The 23,678-nt window shown below is 38.6% G+C and overlaps 1 protein-coding gene and 1 long non-coding RNA gene across 9 annotated transcripts; one reads left to right on the forward strand and one right to left on the reverse strand.

The window, feature by feature from the left end:
- Nucleotides 1-2,626: 2,626 nt before the first annotated feature.
- On the forward strand, nt 2,627-5,653 carry LOC148780327 (uncharacterized). The gene is made up of 2 exons (XR_016041118.1): nt 2,627-2,694; nt 5,130-5,653. It is a non-coding gene; the product is annotated as an uncharacterized LOC148780327 (long non-coding RNA).
- Nucleotides 5,654-6,897: 1,244 nt separating this feature from the next.
- On the reverse strand, nt 6,898-21,911 carry LOC18445487 (Transducin/WD40 repeat-like superfamily protein). Of its 8 annotated transcripts, none has more exons than XM_088847343.1 (5): nt 21,458-21,911; nt 18,246-18,348; nt 10,575-10,900; nt 9,833-10,017; nt 9,446-9,668 (listed from the first exon to the last, which is right to left on the reverse strand). In XM_088847343.1, the coding sequence occupies exons 2-4, from the start codon at nt 18,269-18,271 to the stop codon at nt 9,866-9,868; spliced, it is 504 nt and encodes a 167-aa protein (XP_088703469.1). In that variant the 5' UTR covers nt 18,272-18,348; nt 21,458-21,911; the 3' UTR covers nt 9,446-9,668; nt 9,833-9,865. The 8 variants fall into 8 exon arrangements, 7 of the variants coding, with proteins under 7 accessions (XP_011627528.1, XP_011627529.1, XP_088703468.1 ...); XM_088847344.1 differs by having other exon boundaries at nt 18,155-18,348; XM_088847345.1 differs by having other exon boundaries at nt 9,653-9,668; nt 9,897-10,017.
- Nucleotides 21,912-23,678: the final 1,767 nt, after the last annotated feature.

Raw genomic sequence — 23,678 nt, forward strand, 5'->3', positions numbered from 1 at the left:
CGTCGAGTCTCTACCTCTGTATGTAGGTGCCTCATCTCTTTGAGGGTCCTTCCATGATGGTGGCAACTTAGCAATGATAGCTCTACTTGGAAGGCCTTCTCCAGTTTCATGCTGCCTGAGAATATCTCACCTGCAGTTCATGCACTTGGGTGAGAACTTGTTTGTCATAAATAATCTTAAAGCTTAGCTATTAATTAAGTACAAATTTTCTTCCTACCTTCATCTTTTGACTTGTATTTATGCTCCAAAGCTTGTCACATATTCTTTAGCAGTGGGGATCACTGAGTACATTTGAAAAGAGGATCACTTGTGGCATTCATCATCGATCCATTGGATATGTGCTTCTTCAATGTCCAAGGATTATTGGGTCTGGGCTTGAGAAAGCTATGGTATTTGCCAGTGCATCAGTTAACATCAGCTTGTTGGGCCTAAGACTAGATAGTTAGGTTGGCGAATCACCACAATATGACATCTTGAATTCCATTCTCACCATGGGTAGCGAACCCCATCCCCATTGAGCTACCAAATATGCATATATATATCAACTTTGTAGTGGATATGGGTTCTTCCAAAGCTAGCACGAGTGTTTCAATATTTAGGCTTAAGGGTGATGGCGAACATTACCTTTTGCTGGTATCTCTGAAGTTTGCTCTGTCAAATTTGTCTAATATGACCATGCCTTGGTTCATAAACTTCAAGGTCACTGAAGACATTCCTTCATGTCTAGTATGCCAAAATTGCTGGTTGTAGGGTCCTCTAAAGCCTAAATATAAGATTACATGGTACATCTCTGGATCATACTCTTAATCAAGGAATATGCATTATGGAGTATCTTAACTGGCGATGGAAGCTTGCCCAACTCAGGTAACCATTGCAGAAAGCTCAGCTTATGTAACTGTGATAAATATTTGTTCTTCATGACTTTAACGTAGCATTGTGAACATTGCCCCACTAAAAGGAATGAGATTCCAGGTCCAATGGAACTGAGTATTCTCAGTTAACCACAACCTAAGATTGCCCTTAGTCTCTACGCTCTAGAAACTCCTCCAGTCAACTATGAGTCCATTGGAAGGGTGCTCTAGGACCTTCTACCGAGACTGAGAAGTCAATTCATAGTGTAACATCTGCAGTTCAAGTATTGACCAAGGCAAAAAACGCATCCTAGAGGTGGTGACACGGAGTCTCAACTAAGTGGAAACCACTCAGAGGCGATTGTTACTCGTAGACATAGTCATAGAGTCGCACTTATATCTCTGCTCTATAAAAAATAGAAATTATAAGTATAATAGCGTGGTTTTTGAAATCTTTTAGGTTGTGCTTGACTGGATTGAGTCATGGGAAGCTCACATTCTTCGAAGTGTCAAATGACCTAGACACAGAATCTTTATGTGATGCAAATCTAGTATGGAGTGAATATACTCTAAGCATAAAACTGGGCCACCAAAGAATTCATTTGAGTTACTCTCAGAGCTGCACTCTCTGAGAGAGTTTTCTACAGACTATAGATCCCTAGACTGATTTACCTTTTGGTTGAACTTGATAGACCGTTAATTGAAAATCACACGGAAGGTTGAAATAATTGAGAATACGATGAGAACACTCGATTTCTGCATTTATGCCCAAAATTTAAATTTTAAATAATTTAAACTTGTCCTAACTCACTAATAAACACACAAATTGATCGAAAGACTAATCTTTTTTAAGATTGATCGAAAGATTAATCTTTGTTGATCAGATCCAAGATTACTAAAAAAATGAGTCAATCCTCACGTTTCCAACTTAAACGCCCAAACCTATGTTTATCTTAGGTTTGAAATACCAAGTACCCAAGTTTTGAAATCATCTAAAATTAGCTTGAAAGATTTGTTCACTTTCAATTTTGGGAGTGTGCCAAGAAACTGTAAGAAATCCAAATGCTAATATAACATAGATTTTAGCCATTGAAATTATCAATGCTATAGATTCCCACCACTGAACTACCCAAAAAAAATCAAATAACTTTTTAACCCACTTATCAATGTAAAAATAAAATTTAGAACCTATTCCCTAATAACCAACGGAATATTGTTTGGTGAGGCTGCACATCCATGAGCAAAAAGAGGTTTGATTCAGTCAAATAAGAGCAGTATGCAGTTCAACATTCAAACTCTTATCATTTTTTCTCAAGTTTGAAGCGACTACTTCCTAAGCCATCTCCAAAGTGCAAACTTGGACCCGCAAAGGATCCACTGACCTCTCTCTTCCATTTCTAGGGCCAATTATGAGAAATTAGAAAAAATCGAAACCGCCACCAAAGAAATCTGACTACTAAGGCCACTTGGCAACCAATAAGTTGCGGCTGCACGCACTGAATTTGAGTCTTATGGAACGCTATATATGTATAGAGGGTTTCTTTCTTTCTCAAGAGCTACTCAAATACTGGTACTGTACATCAGGCAAGAGGTTCTTTCTCGCTCTAGGGTTAACTCAAAGCTAGGAATATATATGGTTTTGGTACCCAAGCACTGGTTTCTCTCTCTTATTTTGATCATTACCCTTGTTGCTTCCTCCATAGATGCTAGGCCCATTAGGGTTGTGGGTGCTACCCCTGTTGGCCATCGTCCTGTTGATGGTGCGAGCCTTTTCTTCTTTAACCATGCCATATTTGGTGCAGTGAAGGACTCGTGGCCGAACCCAGGCGATGGTCATGCCCAGGTGAATGCAACCCCCCCCCCTTTAACGTTACTTGCTTTGATTTGTTTGTTGCTCATCCTAATGTGAATGCAACCCAATTTGAAATCGAACGTATAAGAGTGATTATGACTCGCATTGTATTAAAAGTAAATAGTCATTGTTATATTATATACTACTCCTTTTTGAAAAAAGTCATGGTTGAGTTTTTGCTGAGCGTCCGCACATCTGTTCAATCATGTTGGCGTCAATTCTTACTGGCATTGTTAGAGTGCATATCAAGATTAGTCGCAAGGTTGATGAGGTCGCATCCCTGAAATTTGAGGTCCTTGAAAGATTAGGTTTGTGCAAGTACTTATTTTGCAAAATCGCATGGGCCCTTTGATTTTTCCCCCTTTGTTTTACGTTTTGTACAGATAAATGGAGCAAATTGTATACTTGCTCCCTCGGTTAAACCCCAGCAAGGAGCAGTTCCAAATTGGTTAGATTGAAATTTGTTTCATGTACCTCTTTTTTTTTTCATCTCTGAATGAAAATTTGAGGTTTGAGCACTCGCACTCTCTATTGGGACGCATAAGAAAGACACAGAAAGAATAATTCGAGCAAAATAAAATGACCAAATAGCCCTTAAGGTTTTAGGAGTATTTTTTCATTTTGTTTCAACTCATTCCCATGTATATAAAAAGCATAAAATTCAAATACACAACAAGTTCTTAACCGTCCGATGATTAGAAAGCTGGGATGGACAGTCTTTTAAGTGAACTACAACGTGTATTATTTGCTCGTTTTGAAAATGTTATCTTTATCTTCAACAATTTTTTATTTTTTTCCAGCATTAAATCAAGCTGAAATTCGGAGTGTTTGTGAGTCTCACTGAGTGTATCAGCATAATATATAAAAAATAATTCAAATAAAATTAGATGACCACAGTATTCAGGGTATTTCAACCATTTTATTTTCTACATTTCTATAGAAGGACTCGTAAATACCGAGTCTCTTTTACTTTTGAACCTTTATTTTATATATTTTTATACAAGTGCATGAGGGTAAGAAGTATGGATGCCTCAAATTTAGCACAATTCATTATATATAAAAATAAAATTGAAATAATTAGATATCTTCTCAACCGTTTATTTTGTGGTGGCCTATAACCACATTTTTTTTTTCTTTAATGTATTTTAAACTATCCAATGTATTATCGATGCGTTGCGATTTCAAATTCTCTTTTAAGAAATATCACCTTCCCATCACTAATGATTTCAATGAACAGTTAAACTGATTAATTTCTAGATTAGTCAATCAAACACAAATTCTCATACTTTCTAGAATTTCCATACAAGTTAAGAGATTTATTATTTGTGAATTTCAGACATAAAAAAGAAAAATTCCACATTTCAAAAGTCTATAGCTTTCATCTTTTAGGACCTGCTTGATAATTATAAGCTGCAAGTTCTATGGGAAGAGGAAGTTCTAAACTTCTGAAACTGAATATTTTGATGTCTGAAATTGACTTGATTGCATGTTTGCAAGTTTGAGAACTTTATTTAATTAAAAGTGTCGGATTTTAAAAACTTAGATATCTGAAAAGTAGCCAGTTTTAACTTTTCATTAAAATTTGTATCATTAGAGGGTGATATTTCTTTAAAGACAGATTTTAGATCACAGGTCATTCATGTTATGTTCAACAAAATGTATAGTCTGGATTATATAAAAAAGAAAATAATGTTGTTATGAGTCACCATAAAATAGATGGTTTAGAGTAGTGCTTCAATCCAATCCGAACTAAAAATTGCTGATTCAGATCAAGAATCATTGGGAACCGACCCAATTCCCAATCAGAACTGTGAAACAAGCCAGTTTCTACAAAATTGTTCTGTTCTGAAATGGGAGATTTTGTCAAGGACTCAGGCAATCCAGATCACCTGGTCCCATTGATTTATATTTTTTATTAGTATTCTTTTTTTATTGCTTTCAATTTTATTTATATTGCCCGCTTTTCATATGGGAGAATGGTTCACATCATTGAGCCGATCACAAATCTAGACCAGTTTCCCAGATTGCCGATTCACACAATTGATTTGGGTTTTAAACACTGGTTTAGAGTATGCCCGATAATCTCAATTTTAAATTTCTTTTTTTTAATACATTGGATTGAGCTACAACTCTAGGCATCCATACCAGTCACCTTCACGCACCTATAAAAAGCATAAGAAAAAAGGGAAAAATTACATCAATATCTGTTTTATTTTCTGTTATTATAAAAATACCTAAATCCTTCTGTTATTAAACATATGTCCATTTTTTGAACTTCAAATCAATTTTTTTTAAAAATATGAAACTACCTATTTTCGATGTTTCAAAAACTTTAATGAGCCTGAAAAACCGAAAAGCAGCCCCATCCACATACTTTACTGGTTTCTCGCCAACCAGTCTGAGTTCAACTCTGAGTTCGGTGACAGAGGTATCTTTGCGTACAATACTTACTTTTGACGAAGAAGGTGAGAAGCAGAGATCAGTAGCGGTGTTCCAGGCATTCAATGCTGGTGGGTATTCAAGATACTTCCTCAGCTGCTGAAGGATATGGGTTTGAGAGGAAGGTTATGGTTTTGAAATGGGAAGGAAGAAAACCCATGAAAAGAGAAGCACGATCGGTTCAAGGACAGGTGCCATGCGTTGAGTTTTTGCAGGAACAGATTTGATTGAGAGAGAGAGAGAGAGAGAGAGAGAGAGAGAGAGAGTTTTTAAGGCTTCTGCAATGAGGTTTAGGAGGGAAAGAGAGAAGAATGCAGACTACTCTGCAAGTCGATTTTTGGTTTGAGTGATGTTCTGCAGCGCAGAGAGAGTTCCCCAATGCTTATTGTTTCAATAGAAACTGAGAGATCCTCTGCGATGAGTTTAGAGAGTTAGCAGCCATGCTGAGTAACGGAAAATGTAAGTTTTTTTCAATAAGAATATGGTGAGAGAGTGAATATTACCCCCCAAAGTATCCCAGTTTCAGTGGAAAATGAGAGTTTGCCTGAAATGTATTTGGTGCTTGAGCTGAAGCTCTAGAGAGAGAGAGAGAGAGAGAGAGAGAGAGAGAGACCACAACGGTTAGCACATGGAGTGTATTGATTTGGATGTAGATTGGTCGATTGTTGGCATTGATGGACGTGGTTGCCAGCACCACAGAAATGTCCACAGTGAGTTCTACCATGCATCTTTTCTGATCCCCACAATACTTATTTAATTAATTTATTAAGAATTAACTATTCCCAGCCGTTGGTGGCACCAGATTTTCAAAAAAATGCAAAACATAAAAATTTGGATTTTTAAAAACCAAAATTTCTTAAATTTCGGTTTTTAAAAAACAAAAAATGGGCAGTTTTGTTTTATAAAAGACGTCTTATGAAGTCTTATGAAGTTTTAAAAACGGATATATTTGTAATAATGATAAATATAATATATATATATATATATATATATATATATATATATATATATATATATATATATATATATATATATATATATATAATTTTCCCAAAAAAATATTTCAAAAAAATAAAATGATCAAAACACCTACTAAATTTTGATAGGTATTTTGGCATTTTATTCTGTTTGATTCATTTTTTATATTTTTACTTATGCACCCAAATGAGGTGCAAGCACACTCCAAATTTCATCTCGATTTGATATGGGGAAAAACTAAAAATGGATGCGTATTAACACCAACATTTTCGAAATGACAAATAGTCCACATTGTAGTTCACTTTAAAAACTATCAATCCCAAATTCAATCTTCATTAACGGTTGGTACTTGTTAGCAAGTCTTAGTGCTTAAAATTTAATTTTTATATACATAATAATAAGATAATATTTGGGCGTCCATTGTTATAGCCTCATGCATCTTAAAGAAAAAAAGACATAAATATTCTGGCAAAAGTAAAACAACTAAAATACCTTGAAAATTTTGAGGTGTATATTGCTCGTTTTAATTCATTTGAATCATTTTCTTTTTATATTTTTGAAAGATGTGCCTTGATGAGGCACACTAACGCTCCAAAATTTGATTAGATCCGAGTATTATGAAATCATAAAAATAAAAAACGCATAAGAAAACATTTGGAAATGGCGTCATTCATCTAATTATAGCAAAAGAGCGGACGGTAAAAAAAGAATGGGCTCATTTTCTAATTGATAGAGCTACTTCCAAAAGGCCAATGATCAAAGTAATTGAAAAACAAATTTTGGCTTAGTTTCTCACTGATATATTTATTTCACTGCAAATGCTCACCGATAAATCTACTACGTACGCAACTGACGGGGTCCGCATCTTAGCTATAACACAGAACGAAAAACTCATCGCTCATTGCCACAGAGCCTCCAAAACCTGTTGTTTTGCTGGTCTGACCACCCCCTAAAACAGGAAACAGTTTTAAGAGAAATATTAATGCTTAAGGGCAAGGAACACCATATACCTGAACTGTTTCTCAGATTGGAGTTATCTGACTGCAGACCAACAAATTTAACTCTATCCCTGCTAAGAGGCCCAAATCCACAAATCTCTCTCTATCTGTAGTCAAGAATTTTTGGGTATCCATACACGGAGACATTGATCATAAAATGAGCAAGTAGCTGCAAAAGACTTTGTTTCAATACCACTTGATTGAGATGAATCAACCTTTTGCCAGTCCGCCCCATAAGCCAAAGACTCATGACGATCATATCTCTCGACTATTTCCAAAACTCCATCTTTAATCCTAATTATTGAAAACCCATTATGCATGCAAGCTGCCAAAAGCAGGCCTTCTAAATATGGATGGTGCTTAATCCTCCATACTCCTCCCCCTAAGCACAGTTCTTCCTCTACAATTGGTCGTTGCATAGACCGCACATCCCATAGTCTCAGGTGCTCATCATAGCTTCCGGTCAGCAAGAGATTCAAGCTATTTGGACACTTGCTTATGCTGCAAACACCCATCTTATGGGTTTTACTGTTTTGAAATATGGGTTTTGTGGTACTCTCTCTCACATCCCAACCAGCAAATTTACAGTCATCAGCACCTGTGTAAATCAATTCAGGCTGCTGGGTATCAAAAGAAGCAGACCAGAGCTCAAAATCATGAGCTTTCCAGGCTTTCTCTGGATGAATACTGCCCTCTCTAAGGGTGGAAATGGCCATTGAACCATCAGAGAGGCCAGTTGCAATGGATTTTGCAGAAGGGCTCCAGTCTAAACAAAGGCACATTGAAGAGCTGATCTTGGTTTTGCAGAGTTCTTGAAGAAATTCACCTGGTTTTGGAAGAAGTTAGAGAGGATAAGCAAAATGATTCAATAGTAACCCTGAGGATTGGCCATAGAAAATATTACAATTACAAGACAGATCTACCATTGCATAACAAGCTAGCATTGATTTTGAATGGATAATGAAAGTTCCACTGTGCATTAAGAACTGCTATCCTATATTTTTCTGGAATTACTCAGTAAATCAGAGGTAGCAACACATCTCTCTCTCTCTCTCTCTCTTAGAGCATTGCTGCTCCTATATCTCCCACCTTCCTGCGTATTGCAGCACTTTCATTCCGTGTTACAGCAATCACAGGGGATGACACTGGTGTGCGCGCGCGGGCGCGTTTGTGTGTGAGAGAAACAGAGAGACTATAAGCCATTTAGGTTATCATTTTCTAAGTCATGATTACCTTTAATCATTTGCTTTTTCCAATAGATTATCATTTTCTCAAGTAAATAGCTAGTTCTTTAATTATTTCAAACCACTTCTATTTTTGCAGTACGTCAAACAAGCAAAAAACTCAAGCAGGCATTGTGAGTCCCAATGATTAAAATGGTTGCTGTCGATTTTAGCAACATTAAACATAATTGAACATTAGTATATAGCATAATAAATCAAGTAAACAAACAAGAAGCAGTAAGCAGAACCCCAGACATCTCCAAAAAGGATTCTGTCAGAAATGGATTTGCAGCAAAGAATGGAATGCAAACACGTGACCTAGATTTATGTCATGAACTCAAAATATGAAGACACATAAATGTTTGAATGGAACCACAAGATGATTTTGACTCAACTTGGTTGAAAGATAGAAACCCTGCAGCTAGATAATCCTGAGTAGAATATCAGAAGGAACATTACAGTAAAAAGAGAATGAGATTTCCCATCAGACCTCACACCTGAGCATATCTCAACAGAATGGATTGCAAAACATAAAAAACATAACTTGTTGGACTCGCTCGGTTTCTCAAGTTTCTATGCAAGTACTGAAGATTTACCCATCCCAAGGAACTCTCAATCCTTGCTGTTTCATTGACCCTATGCGAAGGTATGGCTTCAAAGATTTCAACTTCTATCAAAAGGTGTGACTTCTCCCATATTGCTTTTCACATTTTCATCGAGACGGAAATCAAATTGCAAACAGTTAGCTGCCAATGAAATTACTCTTTGTGAGATTCTGACACTGGAAACATCACTATATAAAATGCAAGACTACCTCTTCTGGAATGCTCGTTTTTTTTCCCTTAGTTACCATTTTAAAGAAACATATTACAAGATTTTGCAATGGCAGAGAACTTCCCTTCTACTAGTCCCTGTGACATGTACCCATTTTTCATTACCAGAGTGGGGCCTAACCCCCAACCTCCCAACCCCCCACCAAACAAAAAAAAAACAGGAGGAAAGTCTATAAATGCTTTGATCCAGCTGAAAAAATTAGCCACAATTGGGAAAAGTAAAGGGGATAGGGGGTCCCCTTGCCTAAGGCATTGGGTAGCAGGGAAGAACCTGTTCGTGAGGCCATTGGTGGGTTGACGAAAGGCAGCTGGATCCACTCCCTCAATTTGGTCTAAAGCCCATCAAGTGCAAGATAGTATTAACTATTAAGGACCCCCCAGTCTACATGAATGTAGATTTTTTCAGGGTCAAGCTTACAGACCAACCCCAGGGCTCTTGGGGACTGTATATCAATGCACTCCTTGGATACAATCGCATTGTCCAAACTTTTCCTCTGCCAACAAAAGCGCCTTGATTAGGGGAAATGACTTGGTTCAGAACATAGCGCAGTCTTGAGGCATTTTAAAGCATGCTTTGATCCTTAAAATATGAAGAAATAAGCATCTTTAAGAAATTAATTAGTTTGAAAATAAACCACATATTGGATTCTAGGGAAACCTTGAATTAAATGTGAAAAGGAGAATTAGTCTGTCATTTTTGCAAATCCTCATGACAATGGTACCATTCTTGCTTCCTCTGGAGTGCAACAAATCCATATGTTTGAAAGGGAATATGCCTAGTCGTTGTTGCTGCTGCTGTTGTTGTTAATGATGCTGTTGGTGGTGGTAATTCTGCTGCTGCTGCTGCAATTTTGATTCATATGGAACATAAACCATCAACTAAGGAGTTGACACTAACAGCTCCAATCTACTAGTCATGAAGCCAATGGCCTATATGATGATGATTTTCAAAGAAGAACAGCGACGCTAATATGAGGTTCAGGCAATTAAGCTTGTAGTTTCTCATATTTCTAAGTTTCCAATTCAGTGATGTATTGAAACTTCCATAGAAAAATGTTTTCAAACTCTCCTTAACAATGGTATTAACATTCTTTGAAACTGAACATGAAAATTCTTCAGATTTTGGGAAAAACCCCATGGTGAATTGGTGTATAATGATAACCTTCTTAAACAAAATTTAAAAGCAGATGCCAAGTGTTTGACCAAAAAAAGTAGGGTTATACTACCACTAAATGATAGAACTTCAGTATTTTTTGAGCGAACAATCAAAATCTAATGTACAGAGTTGGTTAGCGTGCAAAACCAACAAATTCCACAACCAATGTATTTTAAAATGAACTACTTAACGTGAGCCATGATAAAATATTTATAAAATAGAATACAATGGTAAGGAAAGATACCATCAAATTCTGATATGCTTGAGCTACACTGTAAACCATGAAGCGTCAAATACCCATCAGAATCAGCTTGAGCAAGTTGAGGATGTATGTTGCAATGACTAGGATTCCATTTAATATCAAAGACACCTGATGTTTCAACATGTTGGAGCAACTTGAGGCCTTCTTTGATTTTGATAGAGAATAAAGATATGCTTCCCAGTCGACAAGGATGATCTCCCTCCTGCAATGTGTATGTTGCAGCTGCTAGGATATGGTGAAATGGATCGTTAGGACAGAACTCTACTGCATCAGCATTCCCATCCAACCGATATTGAGCAATGTCCATCCTATATAAGATACAAGAATATCTCAAAAAGTATAATAAATTTTAAACAGAAAACAATGCAGGAATAGGACAGAGAAAAACAGTTTGAAAGTCTTCGCTAGGGCCTTGGTATTCACTGGGCTGATTATAAAAACCATTTGGAGTGAGGCTAGCACACATTCAATATAGTGATGTTTACATAATCAGAATCTGATATTCCATTGGCAGCTAATTATCAGCAATTAGATTGCCGTCTCTATGAATATGCGAGAAGCAATGTAGAAGAAGTCACACTTTCTGATAGAAGTTGAAATATTTGAAGTCATACTCACTTAATGGAAGTTGAAATCTTTTCTTAAATTTCCACCCCACTTCAAATTTACCTGCTCAGAAGGTTAATAAAGTAGCAAGGATTGAGAGTTCCAAGGGATGAATAAATCTTCAATACTTACATAGAGAACTTGAGTGACTGAACAAGTTCAACAAATTATGGTTTTCATATTTTTCAATCCATTCTCTTGAGATATGTTCAAACATGAGGTCTGATCGGAAATCTTATTCTTTTTCTAGTACAAGATTCCTTATAATATTCTCTTTAGGATTGTCTAACTGAAAGTTATCTACCTTTCAACCAAATTCAGTCACAATCATCTTGTGGTATGTTTTCATCTTTTGAGTTCAAGGCATAAATCCAGGTCACATGTCCACATTCCATTTTCTGCTGCACATCCATTTCAGACGGAAATCAGCTTTCTTTTTGGAGATATTTGAGGTTGTGCTTACTGCTTCCTGTTGGTTTACTAGATTTATGCCATACTAATGTTCAAGTATGTTTCATGTTGCTAATATCTATTGCAACCATTTTAATTATTTCAACTCACAATTCCTGCATGAGTTTTTGCTTGTTTGACGAAGTATTGCAAAAATAGCAGTGATTGAAAGAATTACAGACCTAGCTATTAAGTGACAATCCATTTTTTTTTTTGATAATGTTAACCTTTAATTAAGAAAAAAGAGTACAAAACCTTGGCTTACCACAAAAAAGGTGCTCAAGGAAAGGAGAAAATAGAAAAAGGAATCGAAAGCCTCTTTCGTAAAGTTATTGTTAAAGGGCAGCAACCTAAGAAAAGAGGCCAATCCTTCATACAAAAAGAGCAGAGAAAGAGAAAAAAAAAAAACAAAAATTAGGAAAAGCTCCTAGAGTCCATCCATCTCCGCTGCTGCTTTTGCAAGGGAATCAGCTTTGTGGTTTCCTTCCCTCCGCGTATGCGTCCACACGATGAACGTAGTCCTGCAAACTGCAGAGGTAATGAATCTGATCAACTGATTGAGCCAAAAACCACGGGGGGAGGGGGGGGGGATGGGGGGAGAAGCAGGATTTTGTGCCCAGTTAATGGTGTTCTTGGAGTCACCCTCTACAATGAGAGAGGGCAACTTAAGATGTTGGATGAGTAGTAAGCCTTCTAGAAGAGCTTCCACTTCAGCCTCCATCGAACCTTTATGGCCGATGTGTTTGGAAACTGAAGCCACAATAGAGCAGAGGTGGTCTCTAAAGATGGCTCCAATTCATGACGGTCCCGGGTTACGGAGGCAGCATCCGTCGAAATTGAGCTTTAGCATCCCCTGTGGTGGTGGTTTCCAGCGAGAAGACCTGGAGGGACGAGAGCAATGATGGCTAAGGACGTTGCTCCAATCTTGGTGAAAGGCTGAAGTCGGGATTCCTTTGAATCAAGAATGATTTGTGGCCCAGAAGATGATGGAAGATTTGAGCTTGTTGAAAATTTTGGACCAAGGGGAGTATTCCCCCCTGAAAATCCTGTGGTTTCGCTCAATCCATAAGGACCACAAGGCTGCGACCACCACTGATTTCCAGAGCATAATCCCTGCTTTGGCCCAAGGAAAAGGCTTGATTGAAGAATGAATCAAAGTCACTTCAGCAGGTAGTACCCATTCCACCGTGAACAGCTTGAGGACTGCATCCCAAAGGTTGTATGCGTAGGGACAATGCAGGAAGAGGTGGTTATTAGTTTCCTCTTCCGCTAAGCACAAGACAGCGATTGGGAATTTGAATGCCACGTCTTTGCAGCTGATCAACAGTCAGTACTCTCTTAGAGAGGGCCAACCACGTAAACACCTTGACTTTGGGGGGAGCTAGGGAATCCCAGGCCTAGGCCACAATAGAAGTTGGTGCAAGGAGGAGTAAGTGGTAGCGACATAGAGCGGTAAAAAGATGGCACCGTGAAAAAGCCTCCGAGGGCAGGACTCCAAATGATGCGATCTATACCTGCAGGGGCTAGGAAACAGGCCTGTAAATCTGCCGAAAGAGAGGCAAATCTGGAGAGTTCTTGATCATTTGGAGTTCTCCTGAAAACTGGGTTCCAAGAGCGAGAGGTTCCAGTCAATAGCATTTCTTGGCCTACTGTTGTCCCTTGATCTCTAGCAAGACGATAGAGATCAGGGTGTTTATCCCTAAGAGGAGTGTGGCCCAGCCAAAGATCATGCCAAAAGAGGATTCGATTCCGTAATTTGGGATGAAACCTGATTCGGGGTTTAAAGAATTGAAATGTATAGCAAATAGACCTCCAAATACCTGATACCTGTTATTGGCTCTAAATTCAGGTAGTCAAGGAGAATCATGAAGACGATACTTGGTTTTGAGGATGTCGATCCAAAGTTGGTTCCTGAGAGTAAGTAGGCGCCAACACCATTTGCCAAGTAGGGCTAAATTCTGAGTACCCATTTTTTTAATACCCAGGCCCCCCCATATCTTGCGTTGGCAGAGTTTATCCCAAGCTATCAAGTGGAATTTGTGGTCGGAGTTAGCGCCAGACCAAAAGAACCTTCTCATAAGTTGCTCGATCCTCTTGCTAATGGCAGCTGGAATATGGAAGATGGACATCCGGTATACTGGAATGTTGGCTAAAGATGCTTTGATAAGTGTCAGCCCGCCACCTGGGGATAGAAACCTTCCTTTCCATCCAGCTAATATGCGGTCTACTTTGTCAACAATGTGGGGCCACGGGCTTTTGTTAGGCTTTCCAATGCAGAAAGGAAGTCCTAAGTACTTGGATGGTACTGTTTCCTTTCCACAGCCCCAAATATCAACATAGGAACTGAGTGTGGTAGGGTCAACATTGATCCCCATCATAGTGGTTTTGTCGTAATTTACTTTGAACCCGCTGGCAAATTCAAAGCATCTAAGGAAGATGAAGAGATTGTGGACTTCTGTGGGAGAAGCATTATAGAAGTACAAAATGTCGTCTGCGTATTGGAGGTGAGAAACTGGGGAAGCCCCAAGTCCCACAGAGAAGCCGTGCAACAAATCTGCAGCATACATCCTGCCAATTGACCGACAAAAAACCTCTGCCGAGATGGCGAAGAGGAAGGGGGAGAGGGGGTCCCCTTGACAGAGTCCTCAAGTAGAAGGGAAATACCCTTTGGGGGTGCCATTGATGAGGATTGAAAAGTGAGGGTGAGAGTAACAAGCTCTCATCCAATTTCTCTACTTGACACCGAAGCCCATCCTGATTTGAGTTTCTCCTATAATTTCCCAATCGACATGATCATATGCTTTCTCCCAATCGAGCTTAACTATGATACCAGGGTCTTTGTTCAGATGTCTGGAGTCGATGCATTCATGAGCCACAAGGGCTCCATCCAGAATCTGTTGGTCTTTGATGAAAGCACTTTGCTTGGGAGAGAAGACTAGGTGTAAGACCTCTTTGAGGCAAGAGGATAGCACTTTAGCAAGGACTTTGTAGGTGAGTTAACCAAGCTTATAGATCTGAAATCTTTAAGCTGATTACCACCTTGGATTGTAGGTACAAGAGTTATGAATGTTGCATTCATAGCTCGATGGATTATCCCCCCTATCGTGAAATTCTTTGAAGAAGTTGAAAAAGTCAGCTTGAAAAGATTCCCAGAAGATCTTGAAAGGAGCTAGTGGGAAACCGTCCGGTCCAGGGGCTCTATCAGAGTCCAAGTCCGGTAGAGCTGCTATAATTTCAGATTCGGAGAAAGGTCTCTCTAGACAAGATGCTTTCTCTGGAAGTAGACCAAGGAATTCTAAATCACCCATCTGTGTTTGAGGGGCCGTGGGGGCCAAGAAGAGGGTTTCAAAATAGCCAAAGATGGCTTGCCCTATGTCTGGGGGTCGATCTAAAAGATTTCCCTCCACCAACAGCTGTGAGATAGAATTATCTCTGCGCCTGCAGTTAGCCGTTATGTGAAAGAAACTTGTGTTGAGATCCCCTGATTTCAACCACTTAAATCTGAAAATTTCCATTTTTTTGAGGGATTGATATTGTAGCTTAAGGTTGACACTTTCCTGAAGTTCAAGATCCAAGAGAGGCCTGGATTCTTCCAAATTGTCTAGGGCCTGAATGGTATGCAAGGTGGAGGTTTTCTGGGGTCCGAGGAACCCTGGGAGGTTCCGACTCCATGATTTTAAGTGATCGTTGAGTAACTGCAGTTTGCGTTGTAATTTAAACCCTGCCCACCCAACTACCATATTATACAGCTCCTGGCACCAAGCCGGTAATAGGTTTGAAAGAATAGGTTCTACCAGCCATGCTAATTCAAACCTAAAAGGTTTGGGGCCACTATGTGAGGGTTTGGTATTAAGGATGATTGGGCAGTGGTCAGATGTGGGCTTGGGTAAAGCCAAGGAATGAGTTCCAAGAAAAGAGGTGTCCCATTCAATAGAAGTCAGGAAGCGATCCAATCTCGAAAGAGACTTACTGGATGCATGGTTGTACCAAGTAAATTGAGCACCTTGAGTGGGGAAATCCATGAGGTTGTTGAGGGCTATGAAGTCAGAGAAAGCGGACTCAGCTGGGGATATCCTTATAGAGGAGTTTCTTTCATGGGACCACCTAGTGACGTTGAAGTCACCCCCTAGGCACCAAATTGAGTGGGGTAGTTGACCAACCAGATTGAGTTCCTCCCAGAGAAGAGGTCAAGGCGTGTCTAGGTTAGGACCAAAGATAGCGGTAAATTTCCATTAAAACCCATCTGGAATTCTAGAAAGGAGAATAGTGACTGAGAATCTGGCTCAATGTTAGGAGACCAAGGAATGGGTCGTTGGGTCCCAAATAACCCATATTCCCCCAGAAGCTCCTTCGGCTGACGCTGCTGCCCATTGGCATGGACGACGCCCCCAGACCTATCGGACTTGAAGCAGGGTAGGGGAGGGTAACTTGGTCTCAGTCAAGGCCAAAATAGATGGCCGGTGTCTAAAGCAGAGGTCTTTGACTGCGTTCTTGTGGGGAAGACCAAGACCTCGGATATTCCAGGATAAAATCACCATTGATGGGTTATGGAGAGGCGGGCGTTCCTATGGGAACATCTCAGCAGTTAGCCATTAGGGGCCGTTTGTTGGTGAGTGGGGGAGAAGGAGAGGGTGGATGAGGAGGGCCAGTCATAATTGATAGTGGAGGCCAACTTTGAAATTTAACGGGAGCTTTTCTTGCTTACCCTTACTCTAGACTGAGCTTCAGCTTTGAAAAACTCTGTGAATAGTCCTTCAGGTGGGTTTGGAAAGCCGATGACTCTCAAAACTTCGCAGATTTGTCCTTGCCCAGCATCCACTCCATTAACATAGTCTGAGTCCACGGATGGGGGAGAGAGCGGGTCTCCCATTATGTCCACTAAGTGGCAGGAGCCAGCAGAGTCCGTCCCTACGAAGGCAGTAGAGGAGGGTAAAGCCGACAGAACCGGGAAAGGCAACCCATCAGCAGAGGTAGGCCTGAAAATGCCCGATGAGAGGCCGAACGGATTGTTCACAAAGGAGGGGGTGGACGAAGTCAGAGAGAGTTGAGCGGCGGGGGAAAAGGTTACTGAATAAAGGGGTGCGAACGAAGCTGGGGTTGGGTTTTGGGGGGTCAGCAGCGGCACCAAGAGTAGACGAAACCGACTTCTTGGGATTGACATCCATAGTGCTGCAGGTGCAAAGGTCATCGGAAGGTGAGTGGTAGAGGGGACATGCACAGGCAGAGCAGGTCCGAGATTGTGGGGATTGGAGTAGAGGGTGAGGGACAAAAGATCCTTGAGCTGTCGGTAGGGTCAGAGAAGGGGTCAGAAGGGGGTAAGGGAAGCGGTTGAGGTGAAGAGGCGTAGAGAAAAGAGGAGAAGAAGAGGTGTAGCAGGCTCAAGAAGGGGTCGACAAATGGATTTAGAGCTACCAGAGGCTAAGGAACAAGTATTGGAACAGGTGAGGAGGGGACTGAGATGATGATGGGGTCACCACTTGAGGGGTCCGCTAGAAAGCCCACCAAAATGCGGGTGGAGCAAAAGGGTGGAAGAAAGGGTCCATGGTGGTAGCTTGGGACGAAGTCTCCACCGATGCAGAATTTTTGGTTGCAACAGTAGCAGCGTCTCTTGTAGGTAGAATGAGGGCAGGAGACGCCTCAGGCACAGACGGGGGTTCTTCCAGGGGAGTATCGAAGTCGATAAGAGGAGGCAGACAGAGAGGTGAGAGACCAGACCTTAGAGGGCTGGAGGGTAGAGAGGTGGGAGGGGTTTGGGGTAGAGTACTCCTGGTCTGTAGGCGGAGGAAGGCATGATGAAGGAGAGGGGCTTTCTGGCTATAATTGAGGGAAGATATATGGTTTCAAACCATTTACCTATCCATCTTGCATAACTAGCCTTAATCCTTTCACAATTTTAGTAACAGTATTACATCGCTCATTTATTTCTATTCCTTAAGTAAAATCAAACTATTTATCACCCATTGATAAACTAGGTCAGGCCCACGACAGGTGAAGAACATATATTAGAGCCCCATTGTGTAGCTCAGTATCTTCTTTCTTTCTTGTTTAACATCACAACAAAGAATATAATTTCTTTCCCATCAAAGTATATAAACAATCTGGTAGCATTATGCTGTCAAATTGATGATGAATAAAATGTCAACAGCCAATTGCACTATTAAACACTTGTACAAACATGTATCCTTTCCTATTATAGAAAACCTTGTATCCAGTGTGCAGTTTGAGCAAATTGTCAAATGGCATGACACATATTGGAACATATTGAAACACATTATAGTACTCTTGAACTTGAATATCATACATATAGGCCTCTCACCTTCTGGCGATTTGGAACACGACCGTGTAAATCATTCATTCTAGCCAAATTCCAGTCTCTTCGATATCCATAAGTAAAACATTCTCACTTTTCTAAATAGGTATGAACAACATAATTTCTACCATGATTCATTTCATCTACTTCACAACGAAGAAGTAAATGAAGTGAAGGTCAAAATGCAGCGACTTACTTCACTTCTGAATGCAGCAGAGGCAGTGCCACGTTCAGCTAATCAATGGCAAGAAGAGTGTAAATCAGTTGCATAGATCTCAGATATGCACCTCTTATATGGCTTAAATATTTGCATCAGGCAGTTTTGACTTCTTCCAATATCACTCCGAGGGGGAACCACACAGCTTGAATATCTTTGTGTAGCTGCTCCACCTGAAACCAATTTCAAATAAGTCAAATGCATCTTGATAACCATAAGAAAATGACCAATGTCTCAACAGAAACCAAAGAGTGGATTATGAATATGGAAAACACTTTGAGAGGAAGTTAGGTGACAAAAGGTAAAACTTCAAAGCAATAGAATTATATGTGCGAATTATATGTTAAATTGATAATTACATGCAAAAGCAGGTTAAGGGGTTCAAAATCTACCATTGTGATGATAGATTCTTCAAATCATGTAACGTTGCTTTTTTTTAAGCAGAGTTACTAATAAAGAACCATTCAATGCTCCCACATATAATAGAATGAAACATTTCGATTACAGATTCAGAACCATGAATTTCCATTAGATACTTAGACTGAAAGGTGTTGTTCCGCAGAGAGTTTAATAACGATGCAGCTTACTGCACACCAGTGTAACCAGTAAAATAATATCTTAAGAGAAAAAGAATAATGATAAAATTATACATATCATCAGTAAGTATAACAGATATTTAACATAGAAACTCACTAATCATATGCCGTAGTTTATCAGGTTCATTACTTCATCAAGATCATTCTAATTTTCTGGAATTGCTTAAGCAAACATATTTTTGTAAAATATGTAAGCCACATGAGTATTTAACTATGAAGATCCATATCATTCCAAAAAGAGGAACAACCCAAGATTCCTATGCAACAAAGCATATATCTGCCCTATGCCTCTGACGCTTAGTGATTTATACTCTGATATAGCAGTGTATGCATGCTAAGCGTTATATAGTGTTATTCTCAAAAAAAAAAAAAAAAGTGTTATATAGTGTTAACATTCTTAGTGTTATCTACACTGATATGTCATTTTATATAATGATGTATAAGTGATATATCAGTGCATATATATACATATTATATATACATATATAGAAGAAACATCGAGAAACCATATAAGGAGGAGAAGTACAAAGTCACAAAAAAATCCGTGGGAGAAATCAAGCTCCTAAATCCTTTAAAGAAGAATTTACAATTCTGGAAAGAAAATGAGTGTGCTCATTTGTTTTCCCTCATTACTTGAACAACAAGATTCGTGCTACATATCAAACAAACAAAAGGAATTGATAGCTGACTTTTGAAATCTCAAAAGATACATCCAAATTAAGGCCTAAATCCACCAAGAATTCTCGTTCAGTATTTGAACAAACTTCCTCTGAAAAGCATATTTCATTGCAGACCCCTAACTCACAGGAAGAAGCATATGAAATAGGAACAGCCAAGATCAGCGGTATAAGAAATTTAGGAGTATATATCCAAGAGAAGCCAAACTGTGTATCAAATGGAAGTATTACACGGTACATTTGCAGTCCATAAATTGGTTGAAGAGGGGATTGCTATGCCTCGTGAGATGTTTGACTCTTCTAATCGAATTGGATTGAATAAAATAATCTACAGAAAGGTATAATTGAACTTATGTATTTAACTATTAATTTTGGCCCATAACACAGAGAAAAGTTAAATGAACTTTCCAGTCACATGTGACATCTGTATTGCGCAAAGCACTTTCAACCAGCTACTATTGAAAACACTCCAGGGTGATTCTCTAGGTGGATGTATAAGAGGATGACCTATGGTACTCACATAGTTATTCAACCTGGAAGGTCATTCTTCCTGGGTTTGATGGGTTATGTTATGCATCAGCCGTTACTCATATGACATGCTCTTGCTTTTGCGTTAGTTTAGCAAAAGGAAGAAATACTCCTATGAATGAGAAACTTTTAAATAATCTAAACTAAAAAAGAATGGTTTGATTATGTACATTCACTGGTTTAATCAGTTAACCTGTGATCACTTAAACAAACCGAGGTAAAACTCTCTTAGAAGTTGTAAAGTATTAGGTAATGCCTATGCTAGCATGGGTTTATCAGGTAAGAATATATATATATAGTACCGACATTACCTTCGCCTCTATCCCCACAGCTTTGCTTATCATTTTTTACTTGATTTTGCTGGAAATTTTGGTCAAAGAATGTGTATGAGTTTATGGTCAATACAATGGTTATAACCGTTCGTTCATCTTTTAAATGATATGTAAGCTAATATGTATTTGACAAAAACTACTTTCAGGAACAGATCATCCTCAATAGATCAAACGAAATGAATGGTTCAGATAAACTATCTAAAAAGGATAAATAGTATTTTAACAAACAATTCTCAAACCACATCTACATCATATACATAAACGAGCAATTCAAAATACTTCAATAATTTGGTTGGGTAAATATTCCAATTATTAAGAGATTTGGCTATGAAACTCCAAAATACTTCAACAAATAAATGATTATCAGAAGATTGATAAGATGAATTCATCCAACATTAATTCCTTGCTAAATACCTACTCCAAACTATCCCTATTAAACAAAAAAAACAACTACACACTGAAAAAGCTTTTAATAAATCTACAAAATAAGAGATATCTGAAAATTCTTCCATTAAAATACATTTGAAAAAATAAACTATAAACTACAAACTACATCCTCAAATTGAAGCTAAAAATCTTCAAAAAAAATAAAAATAAATAAATAAAGAGATCCATTAAACAAAGACTTTTATTTCACAATATCTATCAGGCCTTTTATCAAACAACTCTTGTGCTTGATTAGGTAGACTATGTAATCCACACTCTCATAATTCAATCCATGAGTCAAATGCAGACTATCAAACCATGGAAACAACAAAAACCAGAGATTAAAGCCATCTATATCCAGTTCCAACAATCAAACAAATCAAAACAATTCATGTTCACGCTCCTGTGAATCAATGTCCATAAACTTCATTCAATAATCCAAAATTTTTCAAATACTAAGGACGAAAACATATGAAAATCTCACTGCTTGAGCAGCAATGTCGTAGAAAACCTCCAAACTAACCATTCTTGTTACAAATAAATCTCCTTGCATGAGAAACAGTGTCACAAAAATCAGAGAGCCCATTATAGTTCATGGAGAAAGATTCAAAGATAAAACCTACATGATTATTACATGCTCCAAAAGCACTAAACTCTACGTGGAAAAGGGCACATATGAATCAACTAACTAGTATTAGGGTATTTGAGCTGATAAGAGCTTACCTCACTAATCTGGAGTCAGACTTCAGAAGACAGGGTGAGGCTTGGTTGAGTTTTGATGAGAGGGAACCTTGGTTGATCTTTAATGGGAGAGAGATTGCGGGCAGAGGGTAGGACAATGAGGGACCAAGAGAGAGAAGATAGAAGAGAGAAGAGAGAGAAGCACAGTGAAAGAGAGAAGAACCGTAGAGAATAGATTTACAAGAGGAGACACGGAGAGATTTTCCGGGAAGAGAGAGTGCCTGTGTACTGTTTTCCTGCTTCACTCTTGCAGAGAGAAAGAGGGATTTTCAAGAGGAGAGAGAGAAGGAGAGAGATTTTCAGGAGGAGAGAGAACAGAGGGCTCGGTGGGGAAACGAATATGGGGCGCCGAAAGTTCGGCCTCCGCGGGTTCCGACGGAAGCCGAGCGTTCCCACCCTGGACGTTGGAGGGTGAGGGAATTTCCCTTCACTCAATGCAGCACTTGGGCGTGCGGAAGTACTTTAGGGTCTGTTTCGAAAATACGCGTTATTTGAAAATTAGAAGTTCTTTTTTTTGTTGGGAAGAGAGAAAACATCGAATGAAATTTTAAGAGTTGTTTGATATCAGGTTGGAATTTTAAAAGAAGTTTTAGATACCCTAATTTGACAAGGGAAAGCTTTCTATATTCTTTCGACAACATAGAAGTTCTATCCTCCCCTTACCATTCAGCCGTCCATTTTTTATCAGGAGAGTTACTCACCGTTTGATCTTAGATCTGATGTCTTAAAGTGTTTTATTTTTACTTTTTTTAATAGAATTTTTCTGAATATGAAATTTGGTACGTTCCATTTTGTCATTGGGACGCACCTATAAAAAATATTAACAATAGTTTTTCAATAAAAAATAATGACCAAAATACCCCTTGAAAATATCAGGGGTAGTTTGGTTATTTTATTTTATTGATATTTTTTTATATATTTTTCATTAGTGCGAGTTTAATAGAAGAATGGACATCCAAAATTTAATGTCAAAACAGTTTATAGAAAAAGAATTAAAAATAAAAAAATGTAGAGACGTGAGATTATGACTGGGGCAATCTTAGCCCTCCTACGGTTGGATAAGGGAGATGATATAACTTCTATGTTGAAGGGGAACATTGAAAGTTTTCCCTAATTTAAAAATTAGAAGTTTTTTTTTGTTGGGAAGAGAAAAGACATCGAAGGAAGTATTAAGAGTTGTTTGATAACAAATTGAAATTTTAAAAGAAGTTTGAGATACCCTAATTTGACAATATGTTGGAATAGGGGATGTGTTTTTATGTAAGGGTTGTATCAAAGTATAATGCAATGACACTTCTAGAAAACCATGTTTATGGTATTTGAATTACTTAAACTTTTGCACACACACTTTCTTCATATCAATAATCAATTACAAAAAAAAAAAGTACAATTTGGACCCTAGATATGGTCAAAATGAGTGCCCTTCAACAACAAATCTAGATAATTCATTTGGTGTGGTATTACATATCTCTGGGATTTTTTTTTTTATATATAGAAGTTCAAAGATCTTATTAAACGGTTAAAGGGGTTACAGGGAAATTACGGAAGTACAACATCAGAAACCACTAAGATATGTCATTTCTTGCAAGAGTATTTACCAAAACATTGGCCTCTCGATACACATGAGCAAAAGAAAAAGAAAAAGAAAGAGAGAAATTCAAAACTTAAAGCAAGAAGGAACGCAGTTCTCAAGGAACCTTCTTCTCCCTTTTACACCAATTGATGAAATTTAAAGAATCCGCTTCCACAATACACAACGCAGTATAATTTGCAGATTTTTCCCCCAAAGGACCTGCATAAGTGAACATAATTTTACCTTCCCAATCCCTCATAACACCTCCAAACCCCGTCGGGCTCGGATTCCCTAAGGAACTACTATTAAAATTCAACTTAAAAGTTCCCCTAGGAGGCATAGACCACAAGCTTCTTGACCTACAGTTGCGGACCCTCAATGTAGGACGATAAAAAAATTACACCTCACATCGGATTCAACAATATCTTTCCCCAATTTCGAGATCGATAAATACATCCATATAGCATGAAAATTTTTATCCAAGGTTTTATCAAGAGGTAAACAAATCCCATCAAAAACTCGTCTATTTCTTTCTTTCCAGATTTCCCAGAGAACGACACCCCTCCAATCTGCCAAATAACCAAACCAGTACGTGACACATTTGGAATTGATAACGCTCCAAGGACCCCA

Source organism: Amborella trichopoda, chromosome 9 (genome assembly GCF_054954075.1).
Source record: "Amborella trichopoda isolate Santa Cruz 75 chromosome 9, AtrichopodaSantaCruz75HAP2 v2.0, whole genome shotgun sequence".
Lineage (NCBI taxonomy): Eukaryota > Viridiplantae > Streptophyta > Magnoliopsida > Amborellales > Amborellaceae > Amborella > Amborella trichopoda.